Source organism: Melanotaenia boesemani, chromosome 21 (genome assembly GCF_017639745.1).
Source record: "Melanotaenia boesemani isolate fMelBoe1 chromosome 21, fMelBoe1.pri, whole genome shotgun sequence".
Classification (NCBI taxonomy): domain Eukaryota; kingdom Metazoa; phylum Chordata; class Actinopteri; order Atheriniformes; family Melanotaeniidae; genus Melanotaenia; species Melanotaenia boesemani.
Window position 1 is genome coordinate 16,432,931 of NC_055702.1, and position 21,263 is coordinate 16,454,193.

At 36.1% G+C, this 21,263-nt stretch overlaps 3 protein-coding genes across 4 annotated transcripts; 1 reads left to right on the forward strand and 2 right to left on the reverse strand.

The window, feature by feature from the left end:
- Nucleotides 1-425: 425 nt before the first annotated feature.
- On the reverse strand, nucleotides 426-2,414 carry zgc:56095 (uncharacterized protein LOC406286 homolog). Of its 2 annotated transcripts, none has more exons than XM_041974669.1 (5): nucleotides 2,320-2,414; nucleotides 1,570-1,673; nucleotides 1,304-1,450; nucleotides 1,082-1,207; nucleotides 426-959 (listed from the first exon to the last, which is right to left on the reverse strand). In XM_041974669.1, the coding sequence occupies exons 2-5, from the start codon at nucleotides 1,669-1,671 to the stop codon at nucleotides 810-812; spliced, it is 525 nt and encodes a 174-aa protein (XP_041830603.1). In that variant the 5' UTR covers nucleotides 1,672-1,673; nucleotides 2,320-2,414; the 3' UTR covers nucleotides 426-809. The 2 variants fall into 2 exon arrangements, with proteins under 2 accessions (XP_041830603.1, XP_041830604.1); XM_041974670.1 differs by lacking the exon at nucleotides 2,320-2,414 and adding an exon at nucleotides 1,796-1,985 and having other exon boundaries at nucleotides 1,570-1,674.
- A 2,573-nt stretch (nucleotides 2,415-4,987) lies between these two features.
- Nucleotides 4,988-17,980, forward strand: LOC121632787 (receptor-type tyrosine-protein phosphatase H-like). The gene is made up of 23 exons (XM_041974534.1): nucleotides 4,988-5,276; nucleotides 5,640-5,706; nucleotides 6,109-6,348; nucleotides 6,821-7,078; nucleotides 7,526-7,783; nucleotides 8,274-8,531; nucleotides 8,978-9,235; nucleotides 9,682-9,939; nucleotides 10,388-10,645; nucleotides 11,094-11,351; nucleotides 12,001-12,258; nucleotides 12,387-12,617; nucleotides 13,202-13,462; nucleotides 13,638-13,731; nucleotides 13,813-13,863; nucleotides 14,095-14,176; nucleotides 14,280-14,370; nucleotides 14,518-14,594; nucleotides 14,764-14,898; nucleotides 15,089-15,211; nucleotides 15,428-15,588; nucleotides 16,027-16,162; nucleotides 17,537-17,980. The coding sequence occupies exons 1-23, from the start codon at nucleotides 5,205-5,207 to the stop codon at nucleotides 17,663-17,665; spliced, it is 4,014 nt and encodes a 1,337-aa protein (XP_041830468.1). The 5' UTR covers nucleotides 4,988-5,204; the 3' UTR covers nucleotides 17,666-17,980.
- Nucleotides 16,970-20,736, reverse strand: si:dkey-197c15.6 (putative nuclease HARBI1). Its single transcript, XM_041974535.1, has 2 exons — nucleotides 19,813-20,736; nucleotides 16,970-18,640 (listed from the first exon to the last, which is right to left on the reverse strand). The coding sequence occupies exons 1-2, from the start codon at nucleotides 20,504-20,506 to the stop codon at nucleotides 18,210-18,212; spliced, it is 1,125 nt and encodes a 374-aa protein (XP_041830469.1). The 5' UTR covers nucleotides 20,507-20,736; the 3' UTR covers nucleotides 16,970-18,209.
- Nucleotides 20,737-21,263: the final 527 nt, after the last annotated feature.

The window sequence follows — 21,263 nt, forward strand, 5'->3', positions numbered from 1 at the left end:
TTGGTCAATTAACTAAAACACTAAGACAAACAAATTGAATATACAGCAGGGCTCTTTTGCTTTCCATTTTTGATGTAAAAAGATTTTTTTTCATTTCACGGTGGTCCAACTTTATTAAATGACAGTGCAGTTATTAAATGGGAAAAGTAACTTTGGAACGCAGCCTATGGCCTTGACTTGAACACTGGTGGCATGCACCCAGATCAGAAACATACAATTCCAGTCCAAAAAAAAAAGCGTCATTGTTATGAAACCGCAAACTGTCCAGTAGTCTAATATAAAGCTGAAAGCTCCCATCCAGTGAGTAAGCAAAATCCTAGTTATCTTTTCAGTGTCTTATAACCTTACAGACAGGACCCTCAAAAGCATGCATAGACTGCATGTGTCAGATAAGTGGGCAGCGAAAGAAAAAAACAAAACCAAAGTTGTAGACACATTTTAATAACTTTCCAGATCACAAAATCCTTTCAACAATTTCATACAAAATTGTATGAAATTTTCAAAACACCAAAATACAAGATATTGGAATGTATGACACATGATAAAGTCTGAACAAGTGGCTCATTTTATGGTAACAAATTAGAAAAACTGAAGTTTTCAGCACCATTTTAATAAGATTTTTTTCCAACAGCTTTATTTTAGAAAACGTGAGGTATTTTCAGTTAACCTGCATGAAATTCTCTTGTTCCTTTGGTACAAAAATTGAGTTCAGGGTAAACTGTACAAACATTGTCAGGTTATCTTAATGGAAACAAATGTGATATTGACCTCTTTAAAATTGTAAACGTACAAGTTGGTGTCAGGGACCTCTACAGAGTGTGTTTATCAAACAGGTATTCTCCCATTGAGCCATGAGACTCAGATGAAACAAGACGTGACAGGCTGCCAATGTAATCACCCAGCTTTTTGATGGTATCATGGCTGTCTGTAAGGAACTCCTGCTCCAGGAAGTCACACAGCTACAAAATCGACAAAAGAAGGTAAAAATTATTGCAAAGCAAGTCAAGCAGTCACCATGACACAGTTATGATAGTCTGAAAACAAACAGCATATACAAAATCTAAAATAGTGCAAGACTTACATGTGCATCGTTGTGGGTGCCACCTCTGGAGTGCACATCAAGGATACGCGTGTTGAGGGATTTCTGGTATTCCAGAGAAAAGGACAATGCATCCAGGCCTCCTCTCCAGTCCTCCTTACTTGGTTTCTAAAAGAGAAAGTTGAACTCTAATCAACAGCTGCACTAATTATTTCAGACACTAATAAATATCTTAAATGCCGTTCATTATTGTTAGAGACATACAGCAATAGTTTGAAGCAAAATGCGGCCTCCTCTCATGTTCTGATAGTCCAACAGTTTCTCAGCCTGTTCCCTTTCCTTCACAGAGCGCTCCAGGAAAAACTTGGAGAAATTTGGCAATGCAACATCATCCCTGTCGAAATACATCCCCTACGAGACAGAAGTAATGTGTGTGAGCCACAGCTATGAGGGCAGCCTGTAGTGGTATAGCTTACATAACAAAATACACGTACTGTTGTATATCATAGTTACTATAAATGAATTCTTACCAGGGAAAGGTAGGTGTAGGAAGCATTGAGCTTCAGGTTGACGAGTTTGTTGATGTCTGCTTCTGTCTCCGCATTGAAGTTTTGTTTTACTGTTGACTGCATTTCTAAAAAGACAAACAAATAGCAGTAAATGACACTGCTATTATTAAAACTCAACAATAATTTAAATAACACTAACACATGCCAAAAAGGTTAAGTTTTGTAGCTTAAAATAGTTATTTTATACCCTTTTTTCTGACGAAAACGTGAATAAAATCGCTTTAGGCAAATCTTCCTTCCAAGGTGACCGCTTGTGGTCAAATTCTGCTCGTATTTGCCAGCCTGCCTCTACACAACCGATATTTAAGGGCTCAGTAAAACAGCCCAGAAGTCACGTGTGAGGGAGAGATATGAGATCAAGGTGGACCAATAACGTCTTCTGCAAGGCTAACATTAGCACACACTGCTGTTTTGTTACAAGTGTAGCTCAGTTAACACTGATTAACTTCCCAACTCCGCAGAACAACCAGTCATACTAAAGCTATGTCAATAGTAACTCTAACCCAGTTATGTTTAAAAAGGTAGTGAGAGGCCGAGTTATAAGCTAACTGATTAGATAACGTTAGCACCATCGAAACAATGGCTAGAGCTAATTTAGCAGTAAACGGGGTCTGAGTAAGATGTTATATATAAGTAAGTAAAAAGTATAAATATTGCTCTTTCATTTAGTTAACTACTTAAACAAATATAATAACGCAAAATTCAGTTTACCAATAACTTCACGGAGTTGCAGACTTCTTGTTTACAATTCACCAGACCTCCAACCATAGGTTCTTCTTCTACTTCCTTTTATAGGTAACCTAGAGACTACAGCTCATCACTGCCCTCTACTGTTTATCTTCTTTTAGACGGTTGTTCTCGATGCTATAATTTTAATTCAACGTATATTTTATGTTTTTTTTCTGCACAGCTACCTGTCTGGAGTGTTTCAGTGAAATTCATTCATTCATTTCCATAACTGCTTTGTTCCATTCATGATCACACAGGGGGGTGAAATCATATGAGCATTGAATTTCTAAATTGAAAACATGCTGCAAGGAAGAGGCTTTTATCCCTCCAGGTATTCATGCAAGTGAGTCATTTTTTTCCACAGGGTGACAATGAATCTCTTTCCTTCTAACTCACATCTGAGTGTTTTCCAGACACAGTTTCCTATGAAGCACACAATGTCTGTTTTATATTCAAGCCTCCATTCTATCCATAATCTTGCCGTGTTATCTTGTGTCTTCACCCATGGGTGAATATATAATACCAGCTGGTATATAATATATGATACCCAAGAACTTTTATTATTATTATTATTTTTTGTAGACTTTAATTTAATAAGTTTAGTTTGTTTGTAGATGGTATGAAGCTCCAGTCACATTACCTACAGCCCTTTATTTAGCATAAGAGAGGTTTCTCCCTTCTGTAGAAAATGGAACACTATCCAGCACACACACACACAGACACACACAAATATATATATATATATATTTACATCTATAGAAATGAAACTTTGACATACAGAATATCAAGTTTAGTTTTTATAGTTTGGTGTCATGTATATCAAAGTTTCATTTCTATAGTGTTGTATCATGAAAAGATATAATGAAATATTTGAAAAAAATGCAAGGGGTGTACTCACTTCTGTGAGATACTGTATATATATAAAGAGCTTATAACAGGAGTGATCCCACCTCAATTTGCAATAATAGCCCACATGCAACCCTCGCTTGCAATGGCCTATAGCATTAAAAATTTTTAATCGACTTAAACATTCTTCCTCTTATCAAATGAATTGCAGCCAGGTCATTCACTTTTTCATGGATAAGAAATACTGCACCTACTGATTTTTCACTGACATTTGCCTTTCCTGTATGAACGTGTTGTCATGGAAGACTCCCAGTTTCTTTGTGTTTGCTTCTCTTATTACATTTAGCCATCACTATAGTTCAATAGATATCTGTTATCTTAATTAATTAATTGCATAATTAAGTATGTGTTGTATCTTTTTTGTTCTTATAATTCTAAATGATAGTGACCACAATAGTGTAATGTGATGTTATAAGTACCTAGCAGCCAGTTGTGATTAAAATCATAAAGATTTTCAGAATCTGTTATAAAATGATTATGATCTCATATAATTGATCACAGAATATGTTTAGCAACCAAAGAGTGTCATAACAAAGTAACTCTTTTTATTTCTATTGCACAAAATAGTGGACTTGACCGTAAACGGACTTTTGAATACCTCAAATGTTTATTGTATGCAGTGCTTAAATTTACATTTAAAAAAAGTAGATTTCAAAGAGCTTATTTTTTTTTATACAGAAATAACAGGATGGAGCTTTGTCTCGTAAAGGTTTATTGACATTTATAATTGCTGAAAATTTGCTTTCTGTCACCATCATTAATAAATAATACGAGAAACTGGGAGTATTTTAAGGTTTCTACAGACTATAATAATAATAATTGCTAATAATAACAACAATAATAATAATAATAATAATAATAATAATAAAAAACCTAGAAATATAATGTTAAATATGAGTTCACTTGATAGAAACAGAGTAAAATTGTTAAAATACCACAAAAACCTAATTATTTTGGAGGCAAATGCCCCCTTGATCAAATCTGTAGTTTAGTGTTAAAGTGTAATCAGTAAGCTATGTGAAAGTAAGATAAGTTATGTTAATTATCAATCAGGGAAGGTCATAATTGTGTTTAATGGTGCCATAATAACACTAAACGATTAAGAAAACTATTATTTAATTTATAAATGTTGCTTTCTCCACATTTCCCTAGCAGTGCAAAATATTTATTATTGCATATCAGCAGTTTTATCGAGCTCTACTCACAACATCCTAAACAGTGGTGTGACTTACGTTCTATCTACGATATTTTCTGTTTTCACACTTCCTTATAGGTCTCAACCACACCAAGCTATAAATACCACTGCTTACTGAAACAGTGCTCTGAAACCAACACAAATATACTGTTCTCTAAAATCCCTCCACACAGTGACTTCAGCTAAGATACAATTAGAATGATAACTTTAAAGGTCTTAAATTGTAAAACTAATTATACTCGTTTTAAATGATATTTGAAAGCTTTCCCTGACTTCATACAGTAAATGAAAAGTATGCCTTCTTTTATTTACCCATCATAAAACTATAGAGACAGTTACCAGCATGAACCAGTTAAAGCATAAATATAAAGCAATCACCACCAATAAAAATTTAAAACAGGCAAATTGTCTGGATTGATATACCTTTGACAAGTGGTACACTTTGACCGTTAATAAGGAAGTAACAGGCGGGGCAAAGGTCTCTGTGCTTGTGCATGGGCTAAAAGGAGAAGTAGCTATTTACTTAGTCACTTGGGAATATGAGAACGGACCAGAGGTTACAGAAGGAGGACGTGATTAAGAATTAAAAGTCAACACCTCTGGAATGAGGATCATATTGGACTACATCCACCCTGGCTTGGACATATTTGTTTATTTTGTCAACACACCAGTGGCAGCATCAAAAATAGAGAGCTGAAGTTCACCTCAGGATATGAAAGTAGTTTAATATGTATGTAGTATGTGTGTAGGTTAAGAAACTGTAGTGATGATGAAGCTATTGTCTTTCAAATCCACCTTAGACCTGTTGTTGCTGTTTGTCTGCTTGAGTGTGCTTCGGGTAAGTATTTTTGTTTTTTTATACACTAGTTGTGATCAAATTTTGTGGCCGCAGGCTATTCAGTCGGTTTTGACCTCAGAAAAAAAGAAACAATGCTGTCAAAACCACTGTAAAGGCTTAGTGTGTGATACGAATCACAGTGAAGATCAGACAACAAAATGCACCAGAAAGCAGCAGCAGCACAATCAGAAAAAACAAAAAACAAACAAAAAAAAAAAAAACACTGTGGACTTTTTTAGATGGTGAAATCTAAATTTTTTCTTCCAAGGTTGCACGAATCTAATTCTCACTCACTTCCTCTAAAGAGCAAAAGTTTGATTGGGAAAAACTTCATGTGCTGATTCATATATATTTTTTTTTTAGAATGCCACAACAGGCAGTGAAACAGTATCAGCCACACCACAATCTACTAATATATCAACAAAACCACGTAAGTTTGAACAGCTTATAGTTTGTGTTTGAAACTGGTTTGATTGATGATACATTTTATAGCAAAAGTCAACATCCTGTTTGTTCCTTTTTCCCTGATTAGACTGTAAACTCTACTTTTCATTTCTAGAAAATCTTTGAAATGTGTTGGTGTGGTAGGAGTGCCAGAATTAAACCAGTATAACTGGAACAAGATTAACAATTTTTACATGTTTTTTCCCCAGTAACAAAGGTGTATGCTTTGCAACGTTTTCAAGCTCTTTCTTTTTCAATACCATCAGAAAAGTTGAAATCAAACTTAAAGCAAACAACAAATACAAAATCTATTTGAAATCTGCAGTTATTCAAAGTCATTTTCAGATTTTTTTTACTGAATCAGTGGTGTCCTTTTTTTCTTCTCTAGCCCCACAAAATGTTGATAAAGTTGACGTGGTGACACAGAACAAAACCAGTATAACTCTGAGATGGAACAAGGTTTACAACTTCTCAACATACATCCTTAAATATGACAGAGAGAAGGAAGTCAATGTGGAAGCAGATTACGTGGTCTCCTCTCTGACTGCTGGGACTAATTACAGTTTCACTCTCTTCACTGTGTCTGGGGAACGCCGAAGCGCTGGATATTCGTTTTTTGCTGAGACAGGTAGGTGATCTATCAAAATTTCTTTGCATCAATTTTCTTTCTGATACAGAAATCTCCAGGAAATTGCTTTATTTCGTTTCATTGTAACAGAGGTGTTTACCTTTTGGCTGTGATAAAGTGAGTTCATTAAAAATCTTCCCTAGTTCAAAAATTAAATTAAAGATATCCTGTCATTTGACCATCATACTTTCTAACTGCTGCTGCTTCATGTATTGTTAAATCATTTTTGATAACACAGGAGACTGGAAATGTATACTTTAATGTAATAAGTGTAAAACAAAATGTCGGATTTTAAGTTGGTCAATTCTCAGTCAATAAACAGACGTGTGTTTCTGGTCCAGTATGACTGAATCCGGTTAAACTTACTAAAGGAAACATCGAACTGTGCTAGTAATCTGCAATCACATTTTTATATAATTTTCAGAGTTAGTTCTTGTACTGAAACAGCTGTGTGTCTTCTGCCCTCCTCCAGCCCCAGAAAATGTTGATAAAGTTAAAGTGGTGACACAGAACAAAACCAGTATAACTCTGAGCTGGACCAAGGTTAAGGACATCTCAACATACAGCCTAGGATACGATGGGACATCGACGAATGTCACCACAGATCATGAAGACCGATCGGTACAATATGTGGTTTCTCCTCTGACTGCTGGGACAGAATACAATTTTACTCTCTTCACTGTGTTCGGTGGTGTTCGCAGCAGTGGACGCTCTGTTTCTGCTGTGACAGGTAGTCTATCAGTTTTCATCCTGATACAAAATTCACCAAATAAATTTATATATTTTGTTATTTCAAAACAGATATGTTTACTTTTTGACTGATAATGAGTTAACTGAAAAAAAAGTTCATTATTCCAAAATGACCACAATAGTATATAATTAAAGATATCCTGTCATTTGACCTTATTATGTCGTAACTGTTGATTCATGTATGTTTGTCTAATTGTTCTTAATAACTCAGGAGAATTAAATTCATACTGAAATGGAAAAACTAAAACAATATTTAATTGGATCTTTTTTGTTTCAGCAACTGAGCTGATGTGTTGCTGTCTTAGTTTGGCAGAACTGCATAGGACTTAGAAAAGTCACTTCCAAGTGTTCTAGTAATCTGCTCACAGTTTTTAAAAGTAAAAAGAAAATCTCTCATGCTGTTTTTTTGTCCTCTGTCCTCCTCCAGCCCCAGAAAATGTTGGTGAAGTTGAAGTGAAAGATCAGAATGAAACCAGTATAATTCTGAGATTGGACAAGGTTAAGGACATCTCAACATACATCCTAGAATATGATGGCAAGAAGATGGATGTCAATGCAGAACCGGAACAGAAATCAGTACAATACGTGGTCTCTCCTCTGAGCTCTGGGACTAATTACAGTTTCATTCTCTACACTGTGTCTGGGGAACTTAACAGCACTGGATACTCATTTTTTGCTGTGACAGGTAGGTGATCCATAAATTAAAGTTTGCAGCAGTTTTCATATAGATACAGAATGCGCCAGACAAATTCCTATATTTGGTTTGCTGTGAGTAAGGTGTATATTTATTTATTTATTTTTGATTGGGATAGAGTGAGTTTACCAAAAAAAAAAAAAAAAAGCTCACCTAGTCAGAATTAGCCATATTATATAATTAAGGCTATCCTGTCATTCAACCATCATATTTTGTAACTGCTCCATGTATTGTTATGTTATTACTTTTAATAAAGCAAGAGAATCTAAATCAAACAGAAATGAATAACAATAGAATGTCACATTTTAAGTTTTGTCAATTTTAATCCATTGAGAAGGTTTGTTGTTGCCTCAGTATGTCTAAAGCTTATCGTAAGGAAACTTATCAAACGAAACATCAAACAGTTCTTTAAAATCTGTTGTCAGATTTTAAAAGTGAAGTTCTTTTTTTAAACAGCTGTGTGTCCTCTGTCCTCCTCCAGCCCCAGAAAATGTTAATGAAGTTGTAGTGAAAGATCAGAACGAAACCAGTATAACTCTGAGATGGGACAAGGTTAAGGACATCTCAACATACATCCTAGGATACGATGGGACATCGACGAATGTCACCGCAGATCATGAAGACCGATCGGTACAATATGTGGTTTCTCCTCTGACTGCTGGGACAGAATACAATTTTACTGTCTTCACTGTGTTCGGTGGTGTTCACAGCAGTGGACGCTCTGTTTCTGCTGTGACAGGTAGTCTATCAGTTTTCATCCTGATACAAAATTCACCAAATAAATTTATATATTTTGTTATTTCAAAACAGATATGTTTACTTTTTGACTGATAATGAGTTAACTGAAAAAAAAGTTCATTATTCCAAAATGACCACAATAGTATATAATTAAAGATATCCTGTCATTTGACCTTATTATGTCGTAACTGTTGATTCATGTATGTTTGTCTAATTGTTCTTAATAACTCAGGAGAATTAAATTCATACTGAAATGGAAAAACTAAAACAATATTTAATTGGATCTTTTTTTTTCTGCAACTGAGCTGATGTGTTGCTGTCTTAGTTTGGCAGAACTGCATAGGACTTAGAAAAGGCACTTCCAAGTGTTCTAGTAATCTGCTCACAGTTTTTAAAAGTAAAAAGAAAATCTTTCATGCTGTTTTTTTGTCCTCTGTCCTCCTCCAGCCCCAGAAAATGTTAATGAAGTTGTAGTGAAAGATCAGAATGAAACCAGTATAACTCTGAGTTGGACCAAGGTTAAGGACATCTCAACATACATCCTAGAATATGATGGGACATCGACGAATGTCACCGCAGATCATGAAGACCGATCGGTACAATATGTGGTTTCTCCTCTGACTGCTGGGACAGAATACAATTTTACTGTCTTCACTGTGTTCGGTGGTGTTCACAGCAGTGGACGCTCTGTTTCTGCTGTGACAGGTAGTCTATCAGTTTTCATCCTGATACAAAATTCACCAAATAAATTTATATATTTTGTTATTTCAAAACAGATATGTTTACTTTTTGACTGATAATGAGTTAACTGAAAAAAAAGTTCATTATTCCAAAATGACCACAATAGTATATAATTAAAGATATCCTGTCATTTGACCTTATTATGTCGTAACTGTTGATTCATGTATGTTTGTCTAATTGTTCTTAATAACTCAGGAGAATTAAATTCATACTGAAATGGAAAAACTAAAACAATATTTAATTGGATCTTTTTTTTTCTGCAACTGAGCTGATGTGTTGCTGTCTTAGTTTGGCAGAACTGCATAGGACTTAGAAAAGGCACTTCCAAGTGTTCTAGTAATCTGCTCACAGTTTTTAAAAGTAAAAAGAAAATCTTTCATGCTGTTTTTTTGTCCTCTGTCCTCCTCCAGCCCCAGAAAATGTTAATGAAGTTGTAGTGAAAGATCAGAATGAAACCAGTATAACTCTGAGTTGGACCAAGGTTAAGGACATCTCAACATACATCCTAGAATATGATGGGACATCGACAAATGTCACCGCAGATCATGAAGACCGATCGGTACAATATGTGGTTTCTCCTCTGACTGCTGGGACAAAATACAATTTTACTGTCTTCACTGTGTTCGGTGGTGTTCGCAGCAGTGGACGCTCTGTTTCTGCTGTGACAGGTAGTCTATCAGTTTTCATTTTGATACAAAATTCACCAAATAAATTTATATATTTTGTTATTTCAAAATAGATATGTTTACTTTTTGACTGATAATGAGTTAACTGAAAAAAAAGTTCATTATTCGAAAATGACCACATTAGTATATAATTAAAGATATCCTGTCATTTGACCTTATTATGTCGTAACTGTTGATTCATGTATGTTTGTCTAATTGTTCTTCATAACTCAGGAGAATTAAATTCATACTGAAATGGAAAAACTAAAACAATATTTAATTGGATCTTTTTTTTTTCAGCAACTGAGCTGATGTGTTGCTGTCTTAGTTTGGCAGAACTGCATAGGACTTAGAAAAGTCACTTCCAAGTGTTCTAGTAATCTGCTCACAGTTTTTAAAAGTGAAAAAGAAAATTTTTCATGCTGTTTTTTTGTCCTCTGTCCTCCTCCAGCCCCAGAAAATGTTGAAAAAGTTGAAGTGAAAGATCAGAACGAAACCAGTATAACTCTGAGTTGGACCAAGGTTAAGGACATCTCAACATACATCCTAGGATATGATGGGACATCGACAAATGTCACCGCAGATCATGAAGACCGATCGGTACAATATGTGGTTTCTCCTCTGACTGCTGGGACAAAATACAGTTTTACTCTCTTCACTGTGTTCGGTGGTGTTCACAGCAGTGGACGCTCTGTTTCTGCTGTGACAGGTAGTCTATCAATTTTCATTTTGATACAAAATTCACCAAATAAATGTAAATATTTTTTACTTCAAAATAGATATGTTTACTTTTTGACTGATAATGAGTTAACTGAAAAATAAATATTCAATATTCCAAAATGACCACAATAGTATATAATTAAAGATATCCTGTCATTTGACCTTATTATGTCATAACTGTTGATTCATGTATGTTTGTCTAATTGTTCTTCATAACTCAGGAGAATTAAAATCATACTGAAATGGATAAACTAAAACATCTGGATCTTTTTTTAAATTGTATTTTCAGCAACTGAGCTGATGTGTTGCTGTCTTAGTTTGGCAGAACTGCATAGGACTTAGAAAAGTCACTTCCAAGTGTTCTAGTAATCTGCTCACAGTTTTTAAAAATAAAAAAATCTCTCATGCTGTTTTTTTTGTCCTCTGTCCTCCTCCAGCCCCAGAAAATGTTGATAAAGTTGAAGTGAAAGATCAGAACGAAACCAGTATAACTCTGAGTTGGGTCAAGGTTAAGGACATCTCAACATACATCCTAGGATACGATGGGACATCGACAAATGTCAACGCAGATCATGAAGACCGATTGGTACAATATGTGGTTTCTCCTCTGACTGCTGGGACAAAATACAATTTTACTGTCTTCACCGTGTTTGAGAGAGTCAACAGCACTGGACGCTCTTTTTCTGCTGTGACAGGTAGGTGATCATAAATACCTGTTTGTAGTCCTACGTTGATTTGGGATACTTTATATCTCAGACCAGTTTTCTAATGAGAGAGGGATCTTTTATTATTTTGTTTATGATAAGATAAAGTATTGATTTAATGTTTTTTTGTGGATATGTTTAATAATTAACTTATGAATAAGGAAATAGAGTAAAGTGGCATGCTCAATCTTTGAACTCACATCAAAGATAGTTGAGTGATGTGCAGTGCCAATTCTGGTAAAATGAAAAGGGTTTTGGTCACCTGACATGTTTATTGTTGCTGATTAAGTACAGGAATTTACCAAAGCTGGTTATTGGTTTGATTAAGAATACAAAAAAAGTAAAACAGATTAAAGTTTTTGTGTTGAAAATCCTGCGGAGTCTTTAAATAAGCCAGAGTCTTAGTATGTTTTTACACTCTAGCTCTTAGTTTGTCAAGATGAACTAAGACTGACAGCTGTAGTGATGTCACAAGTGAATCAAGTTAGAATCCTTCATGTATTTTTAATTATTTACTTCTGATAAATCACAAGAATTGATTCATATCAGAGCTCTGTAATGATATATTTAAAGCTACACTCATTCTTCTGTTTAACTTGTAAAAGCTACACAGATCCTCTAAGTTTTCTTTTCTTCTCAGTTCCTACAAAGGTATCTTCAGTCAATGTGACTGAACGCTCTGCAACCTACCTAACTCTTCAGTGGGAGAGTCTCAATGACGCCTGGGAATACGAAATTGCAATTAATGCTAGTGGTGCATCTAATACTTCGATTAAATCTTCAAATATCATGTCATATTTAGCCTCAAATCTCCATCCTGGAACACTTTACGCATTCAGCGTGATCACACAGTTCTCTGGAGTCAGCAGCAACGCCTATGAAAGTATCACAGTTACAAGTATGTATACTGGCTTTCTTTCTGACAGACTCTTAAAAACTGCTCAAATTAGTATTCAAACTGATTGAATCATGCAGAGACTTAAAGAAAGTGAATATTTATTGAAGTTATTTTCCTATTCTTTCCAGCCATAGATTGTGCCAGCGTAAACTGGTTTGTTACCAACTCATCAATCCAGGGAACAGTTGAAGGCTTATTCTCAAATGCAACCGCCACCAATAAATCACACGTTTATGTCAGTCCAGGAGGTGCAACTGTGTCATTTACTGGACTCTACCCAGGTGCAACTTATGTAATATCTCTTGAATATGAAATATCTTCCACATCTTTGCCCCAGTGTCAACACATCCTAACAATCCGTGAGTATTGTTTTGCTCCAACCAAAAAATGTTGTTTTTGCCACAGAAATTTGAGTTGTGTCTTAATCTGTAGTTTGTGGTTAAAGATTTCAAAACATTTAGCCATACTGGTAGTTGAAGTGCAATTTGAATTTTTTGATTGATCTAGTTTCTGTGCCATATAATAAGTTTAAAGAAAAACCTAAAACACTGTTTAGCAGAATACATATTCTACACAGAAGTACTAAAATTTAAATGTTTCTGTACTTTTTTTTTTTATAAATAATGTCCTATAAATGACAACGATGCTGTAATTTTGTTACTTAAATACTTATAACTAACACTAATAAATAATTAATTCCAGTTATCTTTAAATAAATATTTAATGGAATGGGAAATTATTGATGATAATTATGAAAAAAAAAACTTTTCTTAGGAGAAAAAAAAACACCTTATAAATAATAGATTTAAAATTACATGTATTTTTACATCACATGTGTGGATGGGAAATAAAATGTTAATGTGTTTTTTGTATTTTGCATCATTATTGTGATTGTAAATTTTGCCTTTTTTTGCTCTTTTCTTTTTGGTGGGGGGCTCTGCAGTCCCTCCTCTTCTAACTGCTCACTGTGAGTTCTGGGGATCTGGATATTCTGCCCGCATTGTCTGGGATAAACCAAATGGTGTGTGGACAAGTGTGGAGTTAAATGTGACCGGGAAAAATCTCTTTGTTAGTGGACAAGCGGACCACCTTATCATTGATGGACTCCAACCTGCAAAAAAATACAAAGTGTCTTTGGCTTCAGTGTCTGGGACAGAAAGGAAATCTGAACCATTTGTTTTTTCCTGTCTTACTGATCAAAGGGGTGAGTAAAAGTGACTTATCTTTATCTTAAGTTTGTTTACCACCACTGTTTTTTCTTGTACAATATGGTGAGATTTAAATACATGTAACATTCATGCTTTGCTAAGAAGCCTGATTCTGCTTTAAGTTTCCTTTTAATGGGTGTAAAAGATTTAATTACTGTTGTCTTCCTGCAGGAGTTATTGCAGGGTCATTTTTTGCCGTGTTGCTTTTTGGTCTCCTGGCCTGTGTGGTCGTCTTCATTTTCCTTAAAAGACCAGATATTATCAGGTTATTGCCACCTCAGTGACAGAACTCTATTTATCTCTCAGATTGACCTATTCAGTAAAATTGTGTTATTCCTTCCCACAGAAGAAAAAAACCATTCATTGGTGGATCCAAAATACCAAGTGCAAAGGAGAAGTAAGTAAATGTTTCATCATGTCCTCCAGTTTGCGACTGCAAATTCCCTCTGGGATAAACAAAGTATTTTGCAATGCTAAGCTGTCAGTCACTCATTACTACAAATCACACATGTAAAAGGCACCATATAGAAGAGTAAGTCCACCTTAATTTAATTATATTTTGTAGCATTAAATTAGGCAAAGTGATATAAATTCTTTTGCACTTTTGCTATGTTTTTCTGTGTTTCAGGGCTATTTCTGCTGCTAACTTTCCTGACCACTTCAGTCAGTTGAGTGCAGATGAAAACAGAGGTTTCAGCCAAGAATATGAGGTACACAAACATACACAACCGTATTCTTCCCTCCTTTGTTTCTTTGTATTTTCAAATTAAAAGGCTTTAAAATGATGCCATATCTTCCACCACTTGCGTGTAGGAACTCGCGTCTGTCGGCACTGATCAGACGCACAAAGTAGCTATTCTGCCTGACAATAAAGCGAAGAATCGTTTCACCAACGTCCTGCCATGTAAGCATGTCCTCTTACTGTTGTACCATGCTCCTTCGAGCAGTAAAGACTCTGTGTGGGTGTTAATTGGAATTTATGGTTGTTTATTGTAATTCTACTTCCTTCTGTTGCATTGCAGTTAAGCCATCTTTTATTTTCTCTTCCTAGATGACTGGTGTCGGGTGAAGCTAAATACATCAAGTCCCAGTGAGATATTAGACTATATAAATGCCAGTTACATGCCTGTAAGTATTACTTTATTACTGGCAATCATTTAATAGAAAATTTTATGTCACTATTGCATACTGACTAAATAAAAGGATTTAATTGGTTTAAAATGGATTTATTCAGTTGGACCTGAGCCACGTAAGACATAAAACCTTTGAATAAATAACCTTGCCAATGTCTCCTCAGGGCTACAACTGCAAAAGAGAGTACATCGCTACACAAGGTCCCCTGCCTTCCACAGTCAATGATTTCTGGAGGATGATTTGGGAGCAGAGAGCGAAAGGCATCGTCATGGTAACCAACTGCACAGAAGCAGGGCGGGTAAGTGTTTGGGAGATGTCTAATGTTTTATTGACAGAATTTAAAGAAAGTGTACATTTAAAATGTAGTAATGCATTATTAAAGATTTGCTCCTTTGGTTAATGTGTGTTTGGATGGAAGTAGACATTTTACTCATCTTATATAATATACAAATCATTGTATGTTCATGTTTTGGTTTTTTTTTTTTCAGACCAAGTGTGAACAATACTGGCCTGAAGACCGCAATCCGTGCTCCTATGCAGAGCTGTTGGTCACCGTCAGGTCTGAGCAGCAGGAGCCCAGCTGGACACTAAGAGAGTTTGGTTTGAAAAATGTACAAAACATCTTTCAAAGTTTCTAATAATATACAGAACCATGGGGGTTGTGGTTGTAGTGGTGGTTTTCTTGAAAGAAATTAAATGTTTTTAGTTGCTAATGTCATACATTTACCAATAAAAATTGATTGATGGATATTAATTATTAATTGCTATAGCCACGTCGTAGACTTACAAAATCTAAATTCCCATATTTATATAATCCCTCTTTACAGAGAAATACTTCAGAGGAGCGCACAGTAAAGCATTTCCACTTCACTGCCTGGCCTGACCATGGAGTCCCGCAGGACACCCAAGTCCTGATCCAGTTTCGAGGACTGGTGAGACGGCACATAGAGAGCAACGGGACTAAAGCACCAACTGTGGTTCACTGCAGGTACAGAATGACAGTTTGCATTGATATGGAGTCAGGTGCATTTTAATGGTTTTAACCCCAGATAAAATGATAAAATATTTAAAATATTTCTGTCTTTGGAAAAGGCATATCTTTAATTATTCTGATACTAAATATCAACCCTTTAGTAGTATAAAAGCAAACAGATGTCATTCTAGTGTTATCACATTCAACAATCTTTTTCATGTTATATGTTTATTGTTTTCCCTAAACTAGCCAGCAAATGCACTAAAGCCAAAAACTGGGCTTGTGTGTTACCAAAAATAAATGACTTGTGGGATACAGTAAACTTTAAATACCAACCAGGCTGCGTAAACTGTGTGTCTGTCTAAATATTTTGAAAGCAGGAGATGATAATTGTAGCCTAAACACAAACAGAACTTTATGCTGATGACACTTGTGCTGTGTTATTTCCATTAGTGCTGGTGTGGGGAGAACGGGCACTATCATCGCCTTGGATGTGCTGCTTCAGCAGTTGGAGAACGAACAGGCAGTTGGCATCAATGGCTTTGTGCACAGGATGAGACTGAACCGACCACACATGGTGCAGACAGAGGTAAAACTGGTTTTAATATGAGTTTGTTTTTTAAACGGTATATGAAGTTTTCTGAGCAGTCTGTGTTTTACTTGCAGTAAATAGCGACCGGTTTTCTTAGCTTGGAGAACGAAAGAGAAATACTGCAAAGCTAAGAGCGACCCAGACCACAGAAAACAACTCAAACCAAAATAATTTAATGGTTTGAGTAAATGTAATTTACAGTGAATTCAATGCTGCATCACCGTTGCATCAGACTGTAAACTTTGTCACTCTTCTTTCACATGAGGAATGTTCATGCTGCTGTGCTTTTTAGCATTTATGATGACTATGTATTGAATATTTACACTATTAAACCAAGTCCATCAGGAACTGAATCAAACCTGTTGGATGGCTCACTGCTGAGCATTCATTTTAATGAGAATTTTGAAAAATGTTTTCACATCTTACAGTTGATATTTTGGGCTTAATGTTGAATTATGCAATCAGCAGCAGAATATATTCTTATACTGTATGCTGTCTGCATGTGCAGTAAAATGGCTCTCTGGTTGGAAAATACTACCAAATTAAATTATGATAATAAATCAATATATTTAATGTGCTTGAACCACTATGAAAATCTTGCAGTTTAAATTATTAAAAATGGTAAAAATGAGCTTTTTTGTGGCCCCTTGTGAGTTTTTAGTCTAGCTCCTCCTTCAAAGTCCTCCAGGACTCACGAATATGAGAGCACTCTGACTGTTGTCTACTGCAGATAAGAAAGCATTTCCCACAAATCCACCTTAAAAAAAGAAAAGAAAATCACATTAAGTTGTTCCAGGCTGATTTGCCAGTTCCTTAGTTCAGCATCACATTTATTACTATTTCTGGACATAGTTCAGAACACAATCCAAGCACTTAAACCATACTATGTATTGTATTTGAGATGCGGTTGGATGTACATGTGATTCCTCATTTTCATCCTAAAATATGGGTTTTCTGTGGCTAAATTTGAGCTCAAACATGTGTAGAGTTTCACAATATTTACTATACAGTACCTTTAATCAGCTTTTTAACATAATTTATTTTCCTGATAGTTATTCACATCACTATATCAAGATCTCTCCAATTTAGAACAGCAAAAACAGTTTCTGTCATATTAAAACGTAACATAAACCAGCATTCTGTGCCATTGGTACATAATAAACTTCTCAGCATCTTCTCTGCAACAATTTTATTCTTTTTGAGGAATTGTGGATGCAAACGCAAAGGTTTGGCTCACGTTGTTCTAAAACTTGATTCATTTCTGTGGTAATTTAGAAAACAAAGTGTCAAATACTGTATAGTCACACATACTGCATCCAAAAAAAGAGTTCTGAATTATAAATAACAAGAACTGTTCACATTTCTTTTCAGTCCCAGTACGTTTTCCTGCACCAGTGCATCATGGACAGTCTGCAGCCAAGCATGAAGACTGATGAGCACATATACGAGAACACAGACTTGATATATGTCAACGCCACCGCCCTCCGAGAGCTTCGTTGATATAAGACACATGCCTCGCTAGTGTCAGCCTGCACTCAGTCTTTAATGCACTTAATGACAAACTATTTCTAACATCGAGATTCTGTTATATACCAAATATTATATACATTTGCAGTATGTGCATAGCCCTTTTGAGATTTAATGTAACTTTAACATATTTGTCCCTCTCGTCTGCCAAGTGTGCTGTTATAATTATTATAGTAAAGAAACTACACTCCAGATGACCACAGAATGTTTTAAGATTTGTCAATATTAAATGTAGAAAAGAATTGTTTGTACAGGAAATAAAATATTTAGTTTTCAGGAAAAAAAAAATCAGTGTGCTTTATGAAGTTTCCAAATAAAATACAAAGAAAATTCAGTGTGCAACCATATGTACAGTTTGCTGTCAAACTGAAGAGAAATAAATACCAACTTGCATAAAACTATAGAAGTTGCCATGCAAGCTCTGGTTTGTTTTCACAGTTTGATCTTCATGTAAAAAAGATTGTAGATCAGTTTGTCAATCTTTTTGCCTGTGTGGCATATAACTTAACCGCTGTGCTTACACATCCTCCTTTGTTGTATCACCACTCGACACCTTCTCGCTATGGGGAGCAACAGAAAAGTTCATGTCAATAAGTTCCTGTCTGGCTTCTAGTGCTTCAGCATCGATCTCCAGTGGTGTCAAATGCAGCTTGCCTGGATATGGAACCTCAATTTTACCATCTGCAGGCAGAGAGGGGACGGAGAACTTTTTAGCTATGTTGTGCAGTACGCTGCACGCCTTGATCATGTTGGACTTTTTGTTCAAAGACCCTTCCTCTGCAAAACCAAGTTGCATCAGGCACTTGAAACGCCTCTTCATGCATCCAATTGTTGACTGCATGACCTTGTAGATCTTTGCGTGGGCTTTGTTGAAACGGACCTCATTGTCATTTGAAGGGTTTGACACAGGAGTCAAGACATGCTTGCTTAGGTGATAACCATTCCCGCCTTGAAAGGAAACAAAAGAATGTAATTAATATAGCACCACAGACACAAACTATTAAAATATTTATTCTAAAGACAGCAATGTAGTAACGTTTCATAAATCAATGTTATGATTTAGTATGGCTTAAAGATGATACAACACAGCCTAGCTGAGTCCAATCTGTCAACTAAACCTGACGCTCCTCTCTTCATATTCAACTGCAATTAAACATGAAAGGATGGAGATGCAGGGGAAGCAGAACAGCATGAAAATGTGAACTGAAAGAATGTGCACATTTTCCTGTGCACATTCTTAGTTATTGGTGAGAATCCAACAAAATGAACAAAGGACTCGTTATAAACTGTGACAGCGTAAGTGTAAGATAGCATGTGCAGAATTTAAATGTGCAAGTTCAGTCTTAACCTCAGAAACTGTTAGAAAAAATAACTTTTCTGTACTTTATACTGAGGTTTTACAACCCATGGTGATTTTAGATTGGGACCTGAAGGGGCCAGGTCCACCTCAATTCTGACTGGTAGCTCGACTTTATTAGGAGCCAAAGTAAATGCCGATCTTCTTGCTTTTATCACTATTTATGTTTCTGAAAAATTGACAGGTGACAACAAATGCTTCTCTATTTGTTCAGTACAGTCAATGGTATATCCATGGCTAACCAGTGTGATTACATGGGTTAGCATGACATAAGTGTACTAGGTTTGGTGGTTTGGGGAGTAAAACAGTAAAACAAAGCCACACCAGTCAGTAGATTCACGCAGCTAAACCAATGGCTATACTTGAATTATTTGATCACTGGGTTCCCGTTTGTCTACGCTGCAACAAGTAATGTCTAAAGCCTTTCTTTCCCCTGAAAGTTGGAGAACAATTTGTGTTTGTTATAACAATCAGGTCTATTTAAAAGTTCATATATTGAATACTCTATGAAGAAAGTTATGTTTTTGACATTGGAGCATAAAGCTCTTTTAAGGGTTATCAGACAGCCAAGATTCCCTGTATTTCACACACGGATTCTAACCAAAGTTAACAATTATCTGGCCAACCCCCACACTAATTAGCTGGGGGCGTTAGAGGAGTTTTCTTTGGCTTCTGACGATTAAAAAATTCTGACTACAAGGCAGTGGATATATCATATGTAATTCTGGTTTTGCAGCAAACATGTGTCTTTTCTATATCTCACCAACAAACCAAAATGGTCCGTGCAGGTCTTCCTCCACCTCTCTTCCCTTGAAAGACGAGTCCCACATTTCTTGCTCAAACGTGCTACCTACACAGCATTTTTCAACACTCAGTATGTTACCATCACAGTCGCATATGAACTGACTGACGACCGAAGTGTAACCGAGGGAATTGATAAAAGACTTGAATGAGTCTTTCTCATAAGGAGAAGCTCGGATCTTGAAGTGGGCTGGAGCCAGGACACCTAGAACTTTCGGGATCCTGCAGAGTTCCTCCATCTTTGCAGCGGTTCTGTTTCGGGCGTCGACGGTGAGGGGAAACGAGATGAAAACGTCGGACATCCCTGCGATGACACCGGAGACTGTGTTGACAACATTCGTAAGGCTGGTCGGCTGGTTCATGCCTGCCTTCTGCAGGACGGCAGAGCTAAATGCTCCGAGCGCGTAGTAGTTCACCGACACCATGACCATCACATCCACAGAGGGTAGAGTTTTCTTAACGGCGACCGCCTTCATGCGGATGCGGACAGCGTCTGTGATGAATGAGATGCAGGGTCTTGTGAGATGGAATAACTCAAACAAAGATTCGTCGTCGAAATGATCAAAACAGCTTGGAGTTCCATGATCTGCCTCTGCCTCGCCACATCCGAGGAGCTCTTCCTGGACCGCGAGCCAAACCGGCACCGCGAAGGCCATTTGTTTACAAATGCAGTCGAAATGTGTGAAACTTACACCAAGCTGTACTGAAAAGTGTCAAAATGTATCTAAACAATAGCGTAAAGACTTGTGTGCTAAACAATAGTTCTTAGCCAAAACATTATTTCTTCTTCATCTAATATTTAGGCGGACTCGACGTTGCAAGGCGCAGTACTGCCCCCTTCTGGTTACATGTTAATACTACACTCCATCTATAGTCCTGGGCAGAAAGATATGGCAGTTAAGCGTATTACATTATTCCACGAGAAGTGAGAATTTTCTTCTTCTTATCTAAGCCGCAAGAACAAGAAAAAAATTGTTTTGGTGAAGTCAATTCATGATAAAAAAAAAAGTCCCATATATGATGTATACATTTTTGTACTTTCTCACCGCCTCGATCAGCTGTTCATATCCATTCAACCTCCCATCCGCTCCATGCTTTTCCACATTACCCACACCCACCCCAATGTTCGACTAATCACACAATACTTCTCAGAGCCCCAAGAGAACAAAGTTCTGCTGGGCTTATAAGTCGAAAATTCACAAGAAACTTCTGAAAGTAATCCAATCAAGAACTTGAGACGTGGATAAGGCAACAATAAAGTGCTATTAGTCAAGGGTTGGATGAGAAACTGATATTTAGTATGGCAGAAGTCCTAAAGAAGGTCAGTATTGTAAATATAGTCTTTTTGCTATATATATTTTGCTATAATTGAATTTTTTCCAATAAAATTCTGTACAAAGTTGAAAATGCTTA